Genomic DNA, 20,114 nt, shown 5'->3' on the forward strand with positions numbered 1-20,114 from the left:
ATAGGCATATCAAAACGTGTGTCATTGTTCTTTAAATCCAAAATAGTATATGAAAACCTGAAGTGGAAAACAATGACTCCAATGAGTGAAATCTAAACAGTCTGATTACTCCGAACATGAGTTTTTGATTCAGGCTACTGTCCCTCGTGGGCTCGCTGCACAGCTGCAGTTAACATCTTACTCACATGTCAGCCCAGTGGAGTGTTCTCTCGCATAATAATTACACTGTCACTAATTAGTAGATGCATTCAGCCAACTGACGATGTTAAGAGCCTGCTGCACCAACATGCTGCATGTGGGCAACCCACGTACAGAAAGAGCTACGTAATCCGCGTGTGTGTGTTTGTGTGTGTGTGAGCATCTCTTCTCTCGCATCAGCATCACGGGGTCTAATCGCTCTTTCTCCATCACCGAGGCGTAGGAGGCGTCTATCAAACCTGTGGAGCGTCTGTCTGTCTGTGAGGACACACACACACACACACACACATACACACACACACACAGCACCGCGTTTTGGAGTGTAGTTTGGAGAGATTAAACCGGTTTTACTGCCCTTCAGGGGAAGCGCCGCTGTCATCCCGTAACACTCAACACATTCTCGGCTTAAAGGAAGTTGGAGCGAACAGGTGCGTGGACCGCGTGTATTTCTTATTCTACTATATGTGTGTATATATATAAATATATTTTTAACAGCCTTCATTTAGAGAATAGCAGCCAAAGCATTGTTACAACCGTTTCTTTAAATTGAGATGAATAGTAGGCTACATCCATTCATGGTTTCTCCGTGGGGCTGTAACCAGTTCCCACAGGTGGCTCATATTCCTCCGCCTCGGAGCTGCTTGTGTAACCAAGTCGGCTCGACCAACCCGTCGCGGGAGGAAAGTAGGGCGGTGGCACCGTGTGCGCGTCTGGTCGCACGCGTGGATCCGGGTGTGCCTCCTCATTTAGCGCCTGCTCTTGACATTCTTCGCAGCTGTGCGCACGCGCTACATTTGGGAGTCAATCGAGCAGCCATGGACATGTTCAAGAAGGGTTTCTCCAAAGCCAAAGACGGGGTCGTGTTGGCGGCGGAGAAAACCAAGCAGGGAGTGACCGGAGCGGCGGAGATGACGAAGGACGGGGTCAAGTTTGTCGGTGGGTGCTGGGAATTCATTTTGATTTATGAATGTGTTACACTCTTCACTAGTGCACTCAGTTGAATGAATGAGTGCATTTGATTGATTTATTTTGAATGGTTTTCAATATTTGTGTTACTAATGAAGATTCACCTGTATACCTCCAGGTAACAAAACAAAGGATGGAGTCACAACAGGTAATAAGTATTAATTAATTCAGGTTCTAGTGCATCTGTTCCATTTCTCTTGTTGGTTTGAAAAAAAAATCCCTTGTGTAGGCCTATTCATTTACACATTTTGTAAATTCAGCTGCTATTTTTTTTGACGTAAAAGCAGAAAGGTTAACCTCACTGGTCAGTAAGAGAGAGGTGTCATATATCACCACCTTACTCCACACAACATGCCTAATCCCTAAAGGGCCAGGCCCTGCCATTCCTCATACATATAACAAGCAGATAGAGGGGTGGGGGGGGCTTCCTGTTATAGGCATCCAGGGAAATGCCTGTATTGTTGTAACATAGCCGCGAGTAAAGTGAGTGTTTTTTAAACTGTGGTTATATAGAGGGTTTTAGCCACTCAGGAAGATATCTTTTTTTTCTCAGTGGTACCAAGCAGCATACATTCAGATCTATGATCCTATAATCTGCATTTGAAGGTCCACATATTATGAGTAAATGCATTCCACCATACAGTGCAGAGCATTCGGTTCCCAACCTTTTTGGCTTGTTGCCCCCTAAAATAAAGCTATTTATTTGTGACCCCATGTTATCGGATGCAGATTTTTTTTTTCTGGAGTTATACTGTTGATCTCGTGTCCCCTCAAATTTAACTTGTGAACCCTTGTTAGGGCCCCGACCCCCAGGTTGGGAACCACTGATGTAAATACATTTAGCACCTGCAGACTGCAGCTTTGTTCTGAATGGATATATATCAAGAGAATATCTAAACTGATTGACCTTTTTGACCTTAAATTAAGAATTACGCCTCAATGAATCAAAAGAACATTTACAGAACAACACCTTTCCAAAACAGTTCATAAAAGTCATGAGAAGGACACGCAAGATCAGATGTACAAAATGACACATTACACAACAACGCTTGGCTCAGACAGTAAGAGGCGGGTTGAATCCCTGGGAAGGCCATGAAAGGAAAAGGCCTCCAGGCGGTTCCTGAGGTTTTTCAGGTAACCCACACAACAGGTGGCGATCCAGGCTTTAACATGTTGCAGGGCGTTCCAACTGGAAACATTTCTCCAGGTACAGTAATGCCAAGTGTAGCCTCGCTCTCGAAAGAACAACTGTCACCCGAATATAAAATGTTACAATATACAATACCACTATTTATAACATCTGACTTTTTGAAGGATGTAAGAGCACAATATTTCTCTAGAAATAGACTAATAAGAAATAAAACGTGTTCAATATATGTATGGGTTTTGTGGCAAAAGAAACGAGCACGGATAAATCAACTGGTTGGATTATTGTATAAACATATGACATCTTAATCATATTGTTGGATTTGTGTTGCATTGGTTGTGCACATTCATGTGCCAAAATAAAAATAAAGAACTTTAGGTTCCCTGCCTTTATGGTTGTTCCTTAAGCAGATCAATGTAAACGATGTGTTAGTGTTAAGTCAATGCATTATGATGTTAAGCATAGAAGTAAGGTAGCAGTCATTTTTATTTCCTGTCAATATATTTCACTAATATCAACAAATCCTTTCCATCACTGGATTCATGTATTTTGAGATGTGTCATTTTCTACACGCTAATCCTCACAGACTGAGTTGCTGGAGAGATGGCCCCTCCTCAAATGCCCGTCTTCTTTTGGTCCCTCCAGCTGTGTCTGGAGTATCACAGGTGGGTGGAGCCGTGGTTACCGGGGTTACCGCAGTAGCCCACAAAACGGTGGAGGGAGCAAGCAACATTGTCGTTGCCACCGGGTTGGTCAAGAAGGATCCGGCCAAAGTAAGGACGACGCTTTTTATTTAGTCATGTTTTTTTTCTTCTTTTTGATAAATCAGTATTAATATCTAAACTATTAGATTGTACCAACATGATGAAGTTGTATCTATTTTTCTGTCTATTATAGCGTCCTCTACAGCACTACTCTCACGTTGGGAGTCCCATTGATCTGTGATTAATATTTAAAAAATTGTGTCCTGCACATAATAGTTGATAATATTACTTTAATCCAACAGCTATAAGCAGCTAACCAGCGACAGGGTGGACCTTCCCAAGAAACATTTCCAAAACTATTTTTTATTCTCTTATGAAAAATGTTAAAATACACTTGCAGAATAGGGAAATAATTAAATGTTCCTTCGGCAAAAAGGACAATAATAAATTCAGTGCAACCTGTGCGAGTCTGATCACACATCCCGATATATGATAACACATCAGTGGCCGTCCTTCGCACCTCGAGTCATTTGTCATCACTTTTCATATCTACTGCCTGTCGTTCGTCTCTGAAATGAAAGCCGTTACACGTTGTTAGCTTTCCAGCGTTGTTCGTCTTGTCAGTCTGGCCATCGTTTGTCCAAAGGAGGAGGAGGAGGAGGAAGAGGAAGAGGAGGGGAGGGGAGGGGAGTTTACTGCAGCCAACCATTTACTGCAGAGACACAAGTTAAACATGAAACATGGTTTTCCTTCCTCCGTTTCTGTCTTGCCCTGTCCTCTCTGTTCGTGGAGGGCCGTAGCTAGGGCTGCACGGTGGTGTAGTGGCTAGCACTGTCGCCTCACAGCAAGAGGGCCGTGGGTTCAATTCCCGGTCTGGGCGGTCCTTCTGTGTGGAGTTTGCGTGTTCTCCCCGTGGCAGCGTGGGTTCCCTCCTGGTTGTCCGGCTTCCTCCCACAGTCCAAAGACATGCCATCAGGTTAATTGATCTCTAAATTGCCCATAGGTGTGAATGTGAGAGTGAATGGTTGAATGTCTCTATATGTGCCCTCGATGGACTGGTGGCCTGTCCAGGGTGTCCCCCGCCTTCGCCCTATGTCAGCTGGGATCGGCTCCAGCGCCCCCGCGACCCTAATGAGGATGAAGCGGTATTGATAATGGATGGATGGTATTTCAGCAATATGAATGTATTTATTCAAAGAAAATGTCATTTAACATTTAAGAAAATAATCTGTACACAAAAAAAAATCACATAATTACCAAAAAACGTGGGGTGGGGGTCAAGAAGGGGAAATTAAACTCATGACTTCAGTGTTTCTCATATTATTTCTCATTCTTTGAGTTCTTTGTGGAGCAATGTTTCCACCTGTTGTGTTACCGATGCACACGCCCGAGGAGACGCGGTAACTTCATGACAATACTCCGATCGACAATTGGTTGAGTGCAACAACAAAAAAGCGTGACTGTTTACCAAAAGGAAGATTGCAAGTAAACAGCGCACATTTAAAAATACAGAAGTTTGTTCCATGAACATTCAACAAGCTTGTGAGACCTCAAGGATAGCTGCTGTGGCTTCTGGTGAGAAACAGTGTCAACACAAACCTTTGAGCAGATATCCCTTCATCACTCCATCTTCACTTCCTCCCATCAGACTTACCCAGAGGAGCAGATGGCCTTCGTGTTCATGCGCTGCGTTTTTTCCCCAACACTGAAACAAACACTGTTCTTTAGTTTCTAACCATCGCAGTGACGCTACCCTGTGGTTTGTACCTGGATTAATACGCTGTTAGAATTGTGATATGTAATTCTGAGAGGACGACTCCATGTGCCTGTTATTACCTCCTCTCTCATAACAGCGTCGTGAGTATTGCAGGAAATGATAAGCCAATTAGCCTAATTTCGACACCTAACAAAACACACACACACACGTCTTTAGCTCTGCTTCTATTGGCTGTGATCCGTGAAAGGTACCATACAAAACACATACGATACCGAAGAAGTCAAGTTATTTTCCCGCCAATGGCAACCACCGACACCTACGAGCGACTCTTTTCATGAGGCAATCACATTATTTGTCCACTAGTGGTGACATCCTTCATTGCTGACATTTGCTGCATTTTATTTCATTATCAAAAGATGCTTGCGGTATTTTCGACCAACATCCCGTTGAATCCTTGCATCCTGGTCGGGGGTTGTGTCATTGAGGCAGCTCGATGGCTAATATTCACCCTGAGGGATAAAATACTGACGGAGCTCGCCCTGGATTGAGATCACCTCGTTATGAGGACGAGACGCCCAACTGGCAGGCGGCTCCGACAAACAGACACAGAGGCTGCTGACTGATGGAGATATGGTGGTTAACCTGAGAGGAATAAACACAAAGCTTAGAGATGAAGAGAGAATCCTGGTTTCCCAGCGAGAGATTGACATGCAGACAGCGGCAGCTTGTGCTCGTTTAACCATCATTCCCAGGTGGCTCAGCCATTAAACGGCATTAATATTGATTTGATTAAAAAATTGATGCCAGGTTGAAAGAGCCCCCCCCCACACACACACACACACACACACACACACACACACACACAGCAGAGGATGGCGGGATGCTGAGTCTGATTAATCTCCACATCTAGTTGTTTCTCCAATTCATCAGGAGGCAGCCAAAGCCAGAGAGGTATAGAAGGAGAGGGGAAAGTGAAATGAGATGGAGTGTGGTCGGTGGTGTGGTGGGGACCTGAGGAGGAGACCTGGCAGGAAATGGAAAATGGTCAACAACAACAACAACAACACGCCTTATTGCTCAGATCTTTTTAGCAACATGCAATAAAAAGAGGCTGCCACATTTCCCGTCCCCGGGAGGCAATTTCTACGCTCAAAGAATACAGATTGGAGGCCAGGTGTTGCTTCGGCTTACCAACATAATCAGGTCGGATTTGTCATGAAAAGCGAACAAATCTTTCACTTTTGACCAAAGTGTGATCTGCCCACAGTAAAAAGACGATGTGGTGTCTGTTTGGCAGTCCAGCTGTGTGTGTGTGTCTGTGTGTTTACATGAGCACACATGTCTCTGGCTCGGCGTGGGGACCAGATGGAGGCTCGATGGGCGGTGTCAAATGCAACAGCATGGAGTAGAAGGTGCAGTCAGGGCTTTAAGGTTATGTCAGCCGCCGGTGTGTCACACACACACACACACGTGCGTGCGTCAGCGCCCCGTGACCACTCCCCATTAAGGAAGGTCAGTTCAATGGCATGACGTAATCAAGGCATCCTTTCAGCCAGACAGGGGAGAAGTCACACACACACACACACACACACTCACCTCCCCTTCTTCATTAGCGGTCCATGTCTCGTCTCAATCTAAATGACCACCGTCATGATTGTTGTCAGCGCCTCTTCGTGTATAAAGGGACAAAGCAAAGATGGGAGGAATTCTGTGAGTCATTTACCTTCAAACTTGTCATAGAATATGGCATAATGGTATATAGTGCATCCAGATGTTGTTCTGATGGTCAGGGCTGCAACTAACTATTCATTTCAGATTCACTAATTATTGTTTATCAATTGTAACCTCTAAAAAAGTTCATATAAAGGCTTCCCAAATCGGTCACCGTGTTTTCACATGTAGCATACGGTCACTCCCATAAGATCGTGAATATAGCTGATGGATCCTAGTCATTGATTTCCTTTGTGTCTTTTCCCAGAGTGAAGAAGCCTCAGCAGCACAGGACATGGCAGAGTCACCGGTTGATGCCGACCTGTCTGAGGCTACAGAGGTAAGACTCCCCAAGCAGAGGTCGGATGTGATAGGATGAAGCTGCTTTTCAAAGTTAAAGAAGGAACAGTTCGTGAATTAGAGAAGATCGATATGTTCTCAATTATTTGATCTGTGTTGATGTGACACTCATTTTTTACAAGGATGTTTGTTGTTTTTATTTTGGAGGTTCAACCACAGCTCTTATAAAAACTCAGACCCTGACATGTCCCCATTGAAACACATAAACAACACACATCTTGTTACCGGTGCCTTTACAGCATAAATCATGCATTCTGTCACACCAGGCTGTCAATCTAGAGCCCCGGCTACAAAATAGTGCATTTCACTATTTTCTTTGTCCTCTGATCAACGTTTTCATAGGATGCACAGGAGTTATATAGTTTGCAGTCAGTATCGGACAGAAGTGGATTTATTGTAGAGCCTTAAAATTCATGCCACTATGATCTGAATACATCTGGGGGGATGTTCTGTGCTTTTTGTTGTCTCATCTGCCTAAAACTCTTTAACTAAATCAGCTGAAATATAAAAAGGGAAGCATTGGAGCATTCAGCAAGAAAACACATCGTACAAAATCTAATCGCAATAGTTATATAGGATTTAGTGGCACTGATACTGAATATGTATTAAATGTTTAATTATCTTCCAAAGCTGAAAAACAAATTAATTTCTAGCTTGTTGAGGGCAAAGCCACATAAGACTCATCTTATGAGGTGTTACATCCCCTCATGTGGTTGGTCAATCCTCATGCTGCACGGCGACGCTTCCTTCAAGGACAGTGAACTCACCGCCCGCCTCTTGTCCCTCTTCTCTCTCAGGACGACACCGATGACAACTGAGGGAGAACCTCACGGTCGAAGACCAACGACCCAAACATTCCATGTCGCTCTGCCAAGTCCCGTTGTGCCTCGTTTTGGTCCTCTATGGAGTCTGTGCCCAACATCTATGTGTGTGTGTGTTTCTGTTTGCGTTGTTACGTATGTCTGAACAGTATTACATGTTGTCGAGAAAGAGATATATTGTGTGTGTGTGTGTGTGTGTGTGTGTGTGCGCCTTTTACACATCAGTCCTGAAAGTGAGTAATTACAGTGAGTAAACGTGTGTGTGTGTGTGTGTGTGTGTATGTTGTATTCACCTGTGTGGCTAATTCTCAAACATTGAAATATAACACGTCAAGCGCCTAAATGTCTCGATATTAATGAAGAATTGACAGTGATCGGTTTGAGATGGACGTGTAATGATATTCTCTACTTTTGTGTGTCGTCGCTGTATTTTGCGGTGGGCTTCAAAGTGCGGAGCTGTTCGTGGATTCATATTGTATTTTCTAATTTATCACCGCTGTGACAAATACATCTCATACTGAATGGACTTTTGGAAAACCAAGAGAATGTATAACTACTCGTCTGCACAATGAATTTAGTTGGAGTTAAGTGTTAAATAAAAATAAGTACGAAAATGTGTGTGCTCTCTAGTTTTGTCATTGTGGGGGACGACAGGGGATGAGTAACCGGTCGCTGTTTTAAGGTATTCAAATGTGCTTCATGATGTCATATACTGGTATATTCATGTCTTTATTCATGTCTTTTGCCATTTGGTTGGTTTACTTGCTCCACCCAGTTTGAGATCCTGTGTGATGACCACGGATGGATAAAGAGAACAACACATGCACAAGAGCTCACTTCACCTCTCCAGATGTTGATTTGAGGTTGATTTGGTCATAATTCCCTGTTTTGTGATGTTTTTACCTTTTTAGATATATAGAATCTTCCATTTCCAGAAGTGTAGAAGAGCAACAGCAGAACGAGCGTAAACGCGTTGGCTCTCGCACGCCCCCTTCAGGGAGGCAGAGGTACTGTCCGCCTCTGACTGCAGTTTTGTCAATCGGCTCAGACTAAATACGTTCTCCACACACTGCATGGTCTATGGAAAGAAAGGACGTATAGTAAAAGTGTCTACAAATATTATAGCGGTGACAAACTACGAGAAAGCTCCACCCAGTTTGGGAGGGATTGTGCAATCTGAGGTTTTAGATTTTTTTTTTAATTATAAAATGCTTGCAATGATTGGAGCTGCCAATGATCACTTAAAGGCAGTAATGATCCTGCCTGCAGCCAGTGAACCAGCCAGTGTGTTATTACGCAATAGAACATGCTGGTCTTGGTTGTGTGCCGTCAGCCGCAGAAAGAGGAGACAGGTGTGCACTCAAAGGTCCGTCCTCCAGCGCTGTTCCCTCCGAGAGAAAGTTCAGCTCCACCACGACAGATGTCCCACGTGCACCGTGTTGCTCACTGCACATTTATCCACCACTGCAAGACATCTAATCAACCGCACTACTTTGAGAGCACTGCAGTGGTTACAGAAGCAGAATTTGTCTCCCAAGGGAAATGTTGAGCCACATTTCATCTAAACAGGGCTTTTGTGAAGCATCCCAGGAACACAGTCATTTCATTCTCTACCCTTCACTTCCATTTCTTATTGATGAATCCTGCAGAGAGGCGTTCACTGGTCCACACCTGCCAGCTGCCGGTGACTCCCTGTTGTTCCCGCTCATGCAGAGACGGTACCGCGGAGTTTGTTTTCTACTTTTTGCTTCTTTCGTGGCTGATAGTTTGTGTCCTCGCATCGCTACCGTTGCTTCTGCAGACATTTACTCCTCTGCAATACAACAACCCTAATATAGCATTTAGATAAAAGAGTGGGCTAAATGATATGCAATGTAATAATGTACGCACATAAATCCCTTTAATACCCTCTTAACTCAGCACATCATGTATGTTTACATTAAAGGGCTTTGTCTGGAGAGGAACATTGCAGCCATGTATGTTTTGATCGCCTTAATTTGGGCTGAAGTCATGATCCACTGCCCAAATATGTGGAAACCTTCTTCCAAGCCGCATTAAACCGAAAGAGAGCGCAACAGCTGGGAAATGATGGGAGCATTTTATTTCCCCCCCAAAAAGCGTGCAACATTTTGTCATCTTCTGACTTCATTCAGGGCTTCATAACGTCTCCCCCTCACACATCCAGGATGTTTTTCAACAACCCCGGGGTTTAGTTATCATAAAAAAAAAAATGCTAACTAAAAACTAGAACACTGTATTCACTCCCTCTAAAGACACCCACTGAACAGATCACAAGTTTTATGTAATATAACCAATCCTCTCGGATATTTAACTTAGAACTCCTTCCTGACCTAGACGGTAAAAACGTGCATGGAAAACAGAACAGGAAGAAACTGTCATTTATTTGTATTGAAGCACATGGTAGTGATGGGTTCTGGTGGTATTCACTGCTGTGTTGACACTTCCAACAACAGTCACTGATATTCGCATCAAACGCCTACATCATAATATTTGGTGTGCATTTCTGACAGCTATTTAACAAACACCATAAAAAGCGTGCTGTGACGAGAGTTGAATTTGTCCTATCTCGCGATTAAAAAATAAATCCACAAAGCGTCTCATAGTTCCACAGATTTCAACCGTATACTGGCTGCTATCCACATCTGGATGATGTCCATTTGACAGGAAACGGATGATGGAAAGATACGATAGTGAGATTCTGCATTTCACTTCTTCTTCCTCCTCTTCAGGGCCTTCCACTCTCCCTCCTGCGTGGCCAAGCTGCCAAAGAGCTCCCTCACTTTCCTCTTTCGCTCTGAATCTCTGAAAACACAGGAAAATGCCACCAGTTAACGCCTTTTTTCTTCTTCACAGAAACATTTCTCCCACATGGACGCGCCGTGTTATCCGTACCTGTCCATGACCTCGCTGAGCTTCACTCTGGCCAGGAAGCGAGAGTCCTTCCTGATCTCCCTCAGAGCGCCCTTGAACTCCTTCTTGTACTTGTGCTTCAGGCGCTCCTTCTCCCTCTCCTCTCTGGTGCTGCCACGTTTCTTCCCGTAGTCCAACCTGTCAAATATGTGAAGCAAAATGCACCGTCAGCAAATGCGCACGCTTTCACTCCGTGTCCAGGTGAGGAAAGTCCTTTTAGCAGAGTTTAGTGCACATTGGATTACATCTTACACTTCAACTATCTTGGGTGTGAGCATCTTCAGCGGAATCGGCTTCTTCCGCTCTAAAACCAGCCGGCTGCGACTCGCGGGAACGCTGCCGATGCTCTCCAGGATCTCACCGTGAAGCTCCTGCAACAAAACCAAAGTCATCCCCATTAGGGACACACTGAGAGCGAGAGAGAGACCTCGCCGTGTATCAAACTCTGTTTGGCGCCAACCTGTAGAAGCTCTGGTAGTGTTTGGGCCGAGAGGTGTTTGAACAGCAGCGTTCCGATTGGCTGAAAGATGCAGGCGAAGGACGTGAGGTCTTTGTAGAGCAGACGGCATCGCTTCACCAGGTCCAGGCAGGTGGACAGACACGTCAACCTGCAGAGAGAGATCTCACGTTCATGGTTTGACATTGGTCTGGTGGTCACTGGCCTCGGTCCACCTGGACTCAAAACCACCGACACACCCGACCGCAGACCTCCCCGTGTGTATGGAAGTACATGTGGGGATACATTTAGGAGCCGGGCTGCGACTGCATCCAGGAGGAACTGTTACTCGCAATTGCTGCACTTCGAGACACACTTTCCTTTCCCCGCCCAGATGCTGGACTCGTCACACACGGCTGCTGGTGTGGTGTGTGTCACCCTGAGGCCCGAAGCGAGGCAGATGAGAATGGTGTGAGGAGCAGGAGTCACATGCGGCGCTGTGTGCTCAGAACAGCGTGCGGACCTCCAGGCGAGGTGTTTAAAGATGACGACGAGTCATTAAGAATTTAAGTAACGTTTAACAGCTGCTGGTTTCAAAAGAAGAAGAATGATTTGTGTTTTTATTTTTGTCCTTGTCTGATTGTTTGTATAGTTGTTATGCTGTTACGTAATTTTTTATTTATTCGTTGTTGTTTTTGGTTGTCTGGTGTAACTTGTAAAGAACTTAAAATAAAATGATTGAAAAAAAGAAAAGGAAAAAAAGGAGAGAAAAAACAATGCTTCAGAATTTTGTATTTGAAATCCTCGTAACTGATCTTAGGGACAAAACATATTAGAGTGTTTGTTCTTCGTCACTTCCAGGTATATTTCATTTTCTTTAAAAGCAGTCAACCAATCAAATCAAAATTAATTTATCTCCAACATAACGGTTTGCTGTTTATGGCATGTTATGAGTATTCATTTTGGTCGAGTACAAATAAAAGTGTATATTCTCACCTCCCGTGCACAACCACGGGCCGCTGAAGCCTGTTTATAAGCCTCGCTTTGTGCCCACACACCGGCTGATGTGTGAAACCACACTGGCGACTCATCAGAATCACAAGAGTGGATGTATCAGCTCATCGTAGGTTTCATATTCCTACATCCACCAAGACATTAATTCCTTATGAGCACTGCATTCTTTATAAAACGTTGTGAAGCCACTTAACCCTTGTGTTGCCTTAGGGTCATTTTGACCCGAATCAATATTACACCCTCCCCCCGCCTTTGGGTCATTTTGACCCGATTCAATGTTTCACCCTCCTGTTACCTTTATATTTACTAACATATTTTACCCTTTGGGTTCAATTTGACGCCAGCAATTAAAACCTCCAGAAAATTATTAGAATTAATATTGTTTTCCAAGTTTAAGTGTGAGGCACTTTATGTTTGTTTGTTGACTACCGAAAGAACACCGACATTAAACATTGAATGGGGTCAAATGAATCCTAAGGCGGGGGGAGGGTGTAATATTGATTCGGGTCAAAATGACCCTAAGGCAACACAAGGGTTAAAGAAAAGACCCGTCTGCGTGCTGGTTTGTGTGCTTCCATTGTCTTTTTTATTATTATTAGTGTGTGTTATTTCTATAAAAAGATATCCAGTCAGACTTCTTCTTCATGTCTTACTATTTGTTGGTCGTCGGATTCTGAACACGAGAAGCTGCGAGGAGACAAAACGTTTTCTCACACTTGGTCTCCCTCTCTGGCTCTCAGCTGGGCTTTGTGTTCTCTCCGGTCTTTACAGGGCGGTGTTACCGTCACTATTCTGAACGGCCAATTAAGGCATTGTGAGATCTGTTGTTTCTGAATGCCTCGTCTGCAGAGGGGTTTACAGAACTGTGTCTGGGGAGGGCTTCGGCGCTCAGTTAGAGATATGTTATGGAACGGTGAACACACAAAGATGGACGAAAGAAAAGAAATGTCAACCAATGTTTTCGGATAAGTCCGAAGAGGTTCATTTTCTCTCTCAAAACATTACTCACTCGCCCATATTACATTAAAAGTATTTGTTCCCATTGTTCATTCCTCCTGTGCATTTCCTCACGGAACATGTTTGACCCTATCCATTAATGCAAGTTAGAATTGTTTAATAGTAATCATGACTGTAGATGTGCTTCATATTAAGGAACATTATTTTTTAATTTTTCAATGAGTTAGATGACCTAGTTTATTCAGTATAACAACCAAAGACTACCACTGACATGTGGGGGTTTTATGGGGTTAATGTGCTAATGAACATCTTTATTAATGAGCTTTAGAAGTGCTAAAATGTGCATTGGGTTAAACCTTCTTCGTCATGTTATGCTAAGCTTAGATAACCGTGTGCCTGCTTTAGCTTCATCTTAAATATACAGCCATGAGTGGGATCGATTCATCTTATCCAACTCGCAGCAAGAAATGCAAACAAGCATATTTCCATGAAATGTATTCCTTTAAATAAAGACGTTAGGGCTTTGACCAGCTCATTTCCCTGCAGGTGGACTCCTCTCCCCTCCTACCTGTGGTGATCTCTTTCCAGCTCACTTCTGAGTTCCAGGTGTTGGGTCGTAGACAACGGAAGGCTTTTCTTTGTCCAGCTCTTGCAGGACTCGGAGTCCGACAGCACCAGCAGGTCACTGCATTTCCCCGATGGCCTGAAGGGCGGCACCACCGTGTAGCCTGCAACACAAAGTCAAAGTCGTAAAAAAAGCCCCGTACCAACGCCGGCACCATGAAACGGGTCGTTCAGGACGAGCGGGCGGCTACCGAGAGACGTCTTGTCCTTCACGGCCAGGTGCAGCGTTCCAGCCAGGAAGTTGATGAGCTCCGGCAGGAAGCGCTTTGAAAATGTGACGTACTCCAGTCCCAGGCAGCACAGCGCTAAACCCGACGTCACGTCCTGCAATGACTTCACTGGACACTAAGGACGCACAAAGCACGAATAAAACCACTTTAATTTCATGGCATCGGTGCTGAAAATCTCACATCCGTTTGTTCAGCCACATTGTTTTGGTGGCATCGGGAGATTTCAGCTGCAGTCGTGGGAATAAAATAACTGTATAACCTGGAAAAACGCCAATGAATAATTTAAAATGTTTGAGGAATAATATATATTTTAAAAAGCCTTTTCTTATCAAAGAAAGATGCCTAATGCGAAGAGACAGGCCGGATTCAAAAACAATGAGAAACGGCGAGTCCCATGAGAGGCGGGAAGGCGGGAACAGTCGGAACAGAAACAGCTCCAACGACACAGCCGTAAACAGGCCGATTCTGGCGTGTACCTTGGTGAGAGCCTGGCTGATGTAGAGCAGAGCCGGAGTCGTGACCGGGTGTCTGAAATCGGAGGTAGGAAACAGCAGGGCGGTCACCTTCAGGTAGATGATCTAAAAACACGACAAAAAACACACTGTAGCCGTGATGTCATCGACAGAGGAACACATACTGTCGATTGATGCCGTGGAGAAGTCGTTTTGACCATCGCCATATGCTTTTCAATTTAAAAAAAGCTTTAATTTAGTTATTGTTCTCATTAAAAAACACTAGAATCAAACAATAAACAAGTATTTGAAGAAAATGTATAAATACGACATTATCGAACATTTTTCCTTCAGACCTACACCCTATAACATTTTCAGCTGAGGCTAAAACCTCCAACTCTCTGTGTGGTGAACATGTGTGCGGTGTCGAAGCCGATAACCCATACCATGTCCAGCGTTGGGAAAGTAATATGCCCTTTGACCTCGAGCACCTCCTCCGAGCTGTGACCGGCGTCTCCGAGGATGCTCTGCATGGTCTTACAGGCTGCCTCTGGAAACATCTGACACATCGTGTACAACTCTCTGCACAGAGAAGAAACGGCGCAGGAATGATCAGACATTTTGTTTTGAGGACTAAATATTTAAATCAGGAGTTAAAACGAGAGAAAGAAAGCAGCTTTGTGAACTCACGGTATGAGCTTATCTGTGGTGGCGAGTTCAGGCGGACTCCTGGTGGCCAGATCTCCGATGTACTCCAACAAGAAGCCAAACAGTTTCTGAGAGAAACAGCGATCACATCGTCAGTTCTCATGGCAACGAGCACAACCGTAAAGTGGCCCCAGAGACAAAGGCACCACACTTATTTTACCTGCAGTCTGAGCTTATTGCCGACAGCCAAACTAGCATGGTTGCTTTTCTGAGTCCGGGCCACGATGAGGCGCTGGTTGTCGGGGGTGTGGCCATGGAGGAGATCTTTCAGGTCGTCGTAGGTCTCTGGAGCTAAGAGGGGAAGACGCATATAATAAAAGATTATTAAAACAGGAGAATGCTAATGATACGCACATCAAAGTGTCTCTACAAAGGTCAAAAGCGGGGCCCTCCGTGGGCTCCGAGCATCGTTTCCGTACGTGTGTTTGTGTGTCGTTACCAGTGAATGTGTATGGGAGCTCTGCTTTAGCCGCTTCCTGCTGGGCCTTCATCTCCTCTTTGCTCAGAATCGGTTTGGCACTGGTCTCCGTTTCCTCCTCCTCCTCCTCCTCCTCCTCGCTCTCTGGCTCGGACTCAAGGTCAGAGTGACCATCTTCTTCTTCACTGCTTCCCTCCTGCTCGACTTCCTCTTCCTCCTCCTCCTCATCATCGCCATCTACTTCCTCCTCTGCCTCCTCCTCCTCCCCACTCTGTCCCTCTTTTTCATCGTCCTCTTCATCCTTATCTTTCTCAGACTCCTCTTCAACGTTCCATTTTCCATCCTGGGATCACAAAAGAAATATTAATTTAACACATTCTGCATCAACACATAAATTGACCCTTCAGTTCTCGAACAAAGTGGTTGTCGCTCACCTGATAGGACAGCGTCTTGTTGTCATCCTTATCCAGGACAAAGCCATCGTTGATGTCATCAGCAGAGATGTGGATTTGACTCTGTGAGCTCTCCCCGCCTTCATCTCCCATCATCCTCCTCAGACGGTCAGACTAGAAAGAAAACAGAGCGCCGTGGGTCTACTATGAGAGAGCATTAAAACATGTGATGATGGCTAGAAGCTGTTTGCCTTGAGTTAAAAGTATTCAACCTTGCACAGCGACCATACCTCTAGTTTATGCAGCTTCTCCCTCTCCTCCCGGGCGAGCTCCTCTGGGGTTTTCAGCTTCTCCGAGGGCTGAGCCTTCATCTCGAAGCCCATCTCTCTGACCATCATGTCATACTGTTCCAGCTGCACAGAGGAAGCAGAGAGAGAGAGAGAGAGAGAGAGATCAAAGGAATGTGAGGCTCTGCAACTGATGAGTGAAAGCACACAGTGGAGGTACAACATGCTGCTGATTGCTGTGGCGCTACCTTGGGCTTCTCCTCCTCGACATGATCACATTTGGGCGTCTTTTTCACCATCAGAGTCTGGATGCTCTTCCACTCCAGATCCAGCTTCTCGGTCAGCTCCTGCGCCTCCTCTTTCCGCACCTGTCGTTCCCGCTGAAAAAGTACAACAACAACAAATTAAAGAAAAAGTTAATAACAGAAACAGAAAAATCTCTTTAAAAAAGCACTTTTATTTTTTTGCTACGGTCAGCGAGCAGCAGTAAGATGAAGTTACCCCAACAGGAGTAAATGGTAGAGAATACTTACAGCAGCAGGATGTTCTATGTGTTACTCACTCAAATTGTTACTGGCTCACCTTCTCCTGCTTGGACTTCTGGATGAGCTCTTCGATAAGCTCCTGTCGGGACTTGGCTCTGTGGTGATCTTCCCCGTCCTCCCCTGGTGTTCTCTTTCGGAGGAGACCCCCTCCTCCAAAGTGGGACGCGGTCAGCTCAGCTAGATGAGGAAGAGATAGTGTCATTATGTTAATGTGAATGATGTATCATTCTGTTCATTTGGTGTTTGGACACCAGCACAACTCACCTGATAAAAGACCTTTCTCTTCAAAATCATCATCATCGCTATTCGCCATGTCGTTGAATTTCTCCATCTCAGCCAGCGACTGGCCGTAATGAGTCAGCTCCTCCTCCTCGTTCAGGTTGTACAAATCCTTCTTATCGTGGCCACGCTGGATAATAAAGCAAAGTTTGGCTGAGAGTTTCAAATACACAGTGAGATTTGTTGTCAAGCAGGAGTCAACGTGGGGACAATTGGGCCTTTAGATAGTGACGTTACCACGGCTGTTTTCTGAATGCTTGTTGCTCATGTTTATTTTATCGAAAGGTGACCTGCACGGTCGGACCCGCTGCATCCTCTTCAAAACCAGAACAACATCACTGACCTGTCTCTCAATGGCGAACCTCTTCAGGATTTTGTCCTCTGGTGCCATCTTGGTGTCGTACTCCCCAAAGCGTCTGTCAACGAATTTGCCGCATTTGCCCTTCTGTTTGTATTCCTTCAGGAGCGTTTCTTTTCTCTACGGATCGGAAATCAAGAATTGCTTATGATGACCACAAGTTATGCCAAGGTTGCACTGATCATAGATATATATATATACGTATAAAATCATGAATAAGAAGTCAAATTTAATACGTTTAACTAAATCAGTGTACAGATTTCTTTTTAAATCCTGACTTGAACTTGCTCTTAGTTCTGTTCGTCGTACTCTGTGCACAGAGCATAGTCCCTCTCTCAGCAGGATACTGAGAGCACCAGACTTCACAGCAGTTAGTGTTATGTAGATGAGCTGTGACCTGTGGTTGACGGATACAGAGCTACAGTAGAAGAGTTCATCTTTTATAGTTTACACTCGGATGGAAGATTCTTCATTGTTTAAAGCAGAGTCTCCATCCGTTACATGATTCTGTTGTATTGCCCACATTGGTGTCACACTGATTTTTCAATTTGCAGCTGCAGTTCTGGGTGTTTGGTCCGTTTGGAACCAGGTGCCATTTTCACAGAATATCTCAAGGACATAATTATCTCCTGAATGGCTGAGATTACATGTCAATCTTGAGTTGAGGACTCCTTCATTTAAGTCTAGCAGTAATTCACAAAGAATTTTAGACCTAAAAATCAAGCAGCCACTGCTGGTAATGCACAGAAAATGCACAACAAATACAATGTGTAGACCGTTTAGTTCATAAGGATCCAATCGGACCATCAAGAAATTCATGCAAATGTTGTGCATAGGAACTCAGAGCAGATCTCATCTGTCAGAATGAGGTGTACATAAAATAAATCAGCAACTGCAATAAAAGCATTAACAATTCAAGTCGCTTTCATGATGGCATTATCTGGATTAAACCATACCTGTGCTGCTAAATGTAGAATGATTAGGCTACATCATCAGAAGATTAAGAATTTAGGGTAAACTGGAATATTTCTGAGTTTCAACATGCAGGTGGTGTTTGTTTGTGTGTTTTGACAAATTAATATTAGACTCAATCACTTAACAAAATCCCTAGATTGTCAAAACCAGTCTAAAAATCCCAAATTGGGAATTTATTGGACAAGTTTGTACTGAACAGCAGCTATTGTTTAAAATGTCCATTATGACCATTTTATATTACTCTATAAGAATAACTTATACATGCACTGACTCACTATTAAGTCAAAGTACGGATGTTGGTTCTTTTCATGATTTTAGAGCTTGAAGGAATTGCTCTCGCTTTATTATTGCTCGCAGAGAGAGAAGTTGCTGAAGACCGAGTGGGAAAGTAGCCAACACGAGACTCCCTCTGACTTACCTTATTGATGGCTTTGGATCGAGACACACCAGGAAGACCCACATCATGTTTGGTTTTCCTCCCCAAAACCTCAAATTTCTTCCTGTTGATTTTCACCTCAAAGGGATTGTTTTTGATTTCAGTAGAGGTCTTAGTTTTGCGGACCTTGTCGGCGAGGCTCCTCTTCTTCTTCTGTACCTTCCCCATCTGTAACACAGAGTTGTCATGTCAGTGGACTGATTGAGACGACATCACTAACATCACAGGCTCCGTTAGTCAGGCTTCAGAAACTCATATAGTCTCTTAAAACTCTTTCATACAGCTACTACACAAATGTTAATGACACTGAATAACGTGGCATGATTGAATATCTGATGCTAGGACATAAATGGTTGAATATCTGCTGCTATAACATAAATGGTTGAATATCTTATCATATAACATTAATAGTTGAATATCTGCTGCTATAACATTAATGGTTGAATATCTGCTGCTATAACATTAATAGTTGAATATCTGCTGCTATAACATTAATGGTTGAATATCTGCTGCTATAACATTAATTGTTGAATATCTTATCATATAACATTAATAGTTGAATATCTTATCATATAACATTAATGGTTGAATATCTGCTGCTATAACATTAATTGTTGAATATCTTATCATATAACATTAATTGTTGAATATCTGCTGCGATAACATTAATAGTTGAATATCTTCTGCTATAACATTAATAGTTGAATATCTGCTGCTATAACATTAATAGTTGAATATCTTCTGCTATAACATTAATAGTTGAATATCTGCTGCTATAACATTAATAGTTGAATATCTGCTGCTATAACATTAATAGTTGAATATCTGCTGCTATAACATTAATAGTTGAATATCTGCTGCTATAACATTAATTATTGAATATCTGCTGCTATAACATTAATGGTTGAATATCTGATGCTATAACATTAATAGTTGAATATCTGCTGCTATAACATTAATTATTGAATATCTTATCATATAACATTAATAGTTGAATATCTGCTGCTATAACATTAATGGTTGAACCAGTGGAGCGACTTTACGCCAGCTAGCTTCCCTGCGAGCCGACTACGGTTCGTAAACAAGTCGCCATTATCACACACAGACAGAGTTTACCTTTGTTCCGCGTTGAGGAGTCGAGTTATGAAACCCCGCCGGAAGAAACCATGAGCCGCTTTGGCGTTTTCAAGTCTGGATTTAAGAAATACCCCTCTGTTTTGTCTTTCTTCCACGATCCACTTTGTTCCACTTGGTTAGTTTTTCCAGCGTGCACAAGTCGGAGGTGAAAGTTCAAAACAAGAGCTACTTCCGGTCTGGGATTCCCTACAGCGCCCCTAGCGTTGGAAATACATTAATCTTTTATTTAAAGTGCACGGTTCACACAGAACATAAATGTTGTGATAAAGAGTAGTTTACAACAAGCACAAATACACGATCATTATTTATTTC

At 43.6% G+C, this 20,114-nt stretch overlaps 2 protein-coding genes across 2 annotated transcripts; one reads left to right on the plus strand and one right to left on the minus strand.

The window, feature by feature from the left end:
* Positions 1-368: 368 nt before the first annotated feature.
* LOC130205427 (alpha-synuclein-like) lies at positions 369-8,241 on the plus strand. The gene is made up of 7 exons (XM_056432796.1): positions 369-458; positions 560-626; positions 974-1,134; positions 1,283-1,312; positions 2,957-3,084; positions 6,711-6,782; positions 7,600-8,241. Exons 3-7 carry the CDS (start codon positions 1,014-1,016, stop codon positions 7,618-7,620), a joined length of 372 nt encoding a protein of 123 aa, XP_056288771.1. The 5' UTR covers positions 369-458; positions 560-626; positions 974-1,013; the 3' UTR covers positions 7,621-8,241.
* A 1,466-nt stretch (positions 8,242-9,707) lies between these two features.
* nop14 (NOP14 nucleolar protein homolog (yeast)) lies at positions 9,708-19,917 on the minus strand. Its single transcript, XM_056433245.1, has 19 exons — positions 19,782-19,917; positions 18,648-18,833; positions 17,240-17,374; positions 16,882-17,026; positions 16,655-16,794; positions 16,321-16,452; positions 16,076-16,198; positions 15,828-15,959; positions 15,415-15,736; positions 15,136-15,266; positions 14,958-15,043; positions 14,714-14,849; positions 14,292-14,393; positions 13,777-13,930; positions 13,530-13,689; positions 11,015-11,162; positions 10,807-10,925; positions 10,537-10,692; positions 9,708-10,446 (listed from the first exon to the last, which is right to left on the minus strand). The coding sequence occupies exons 2-19, from the start codon at positions 18,831-18,833 to the stop codon at positions 10,350-10,352; spliced, it is 2,604 nt and encodes an 867-aa protein (XP_056289220.1). The 5' UTR covers positions 19,782-19,917; the 3' UTR covers positions 9,708-10,349.
* Between the last annotated feature and the right edge of the window lie 197 nt (positions 19,918-20,114).

Source organism: Pseudoliparis swirei, chromosome 15, assembly GCF_029220125.1.
Source record: "Pseudoliparis swirei isolate HS2019 ecotype Mariana Trench chromosome 15, NWPU_hadal_v1, whole genome shotgun sequence".
Lineage (NCBI taxonomy): Eukaryota > Metazoa > Chordata > Actinopteri > Perciformes > Liparidae > Pseudoliparis > Pseudoliparis swirei.

Coding starts and splice junctions, on each gene's coding strand:
- nop14 (XM_056433245.1), bottom strand. CDS start 18,833: ATGGGGAAGGTACAGAAGAAGAAGAGGAGCCTCGCCGACAAGGTCCGC. Junction 15,737..15,827: donor ACAAGACGCTGTCCTATCAG/GTGAGCGACAAC, acceptor TTGTGATCCCAG/GATGGAAAATGGAACGTTGA. Junction 10,926..11,014: donor CACTACCAGAGCTTCTACAG/GTTGGCGCCAAA, acceptor GTTTTGTTGCAG/GAGCTTCACGGTGAGATCCT.
- LOC130205427 (XM_056432796.1), top strand. CDS start 1,014: ATGGACATGTTCAAGAAGGGTTTCTCCAAAGCCAAAGACGGGGTCGTG. Junction 1,135..1,282: donor GGACGGGGTCAAGTTTGTCG/GTGGGTGCTGGG, acceptor GTATACCTCCAG/GTAACAAAACAAAGGATGGA. Junction 1,313..2,956: donor AAAGGATGGAGTCACAACAG/GTAATAAGTATT, acceptor TGGTCCCTCCAG/CTGTGTCTGGAGTATCACAG.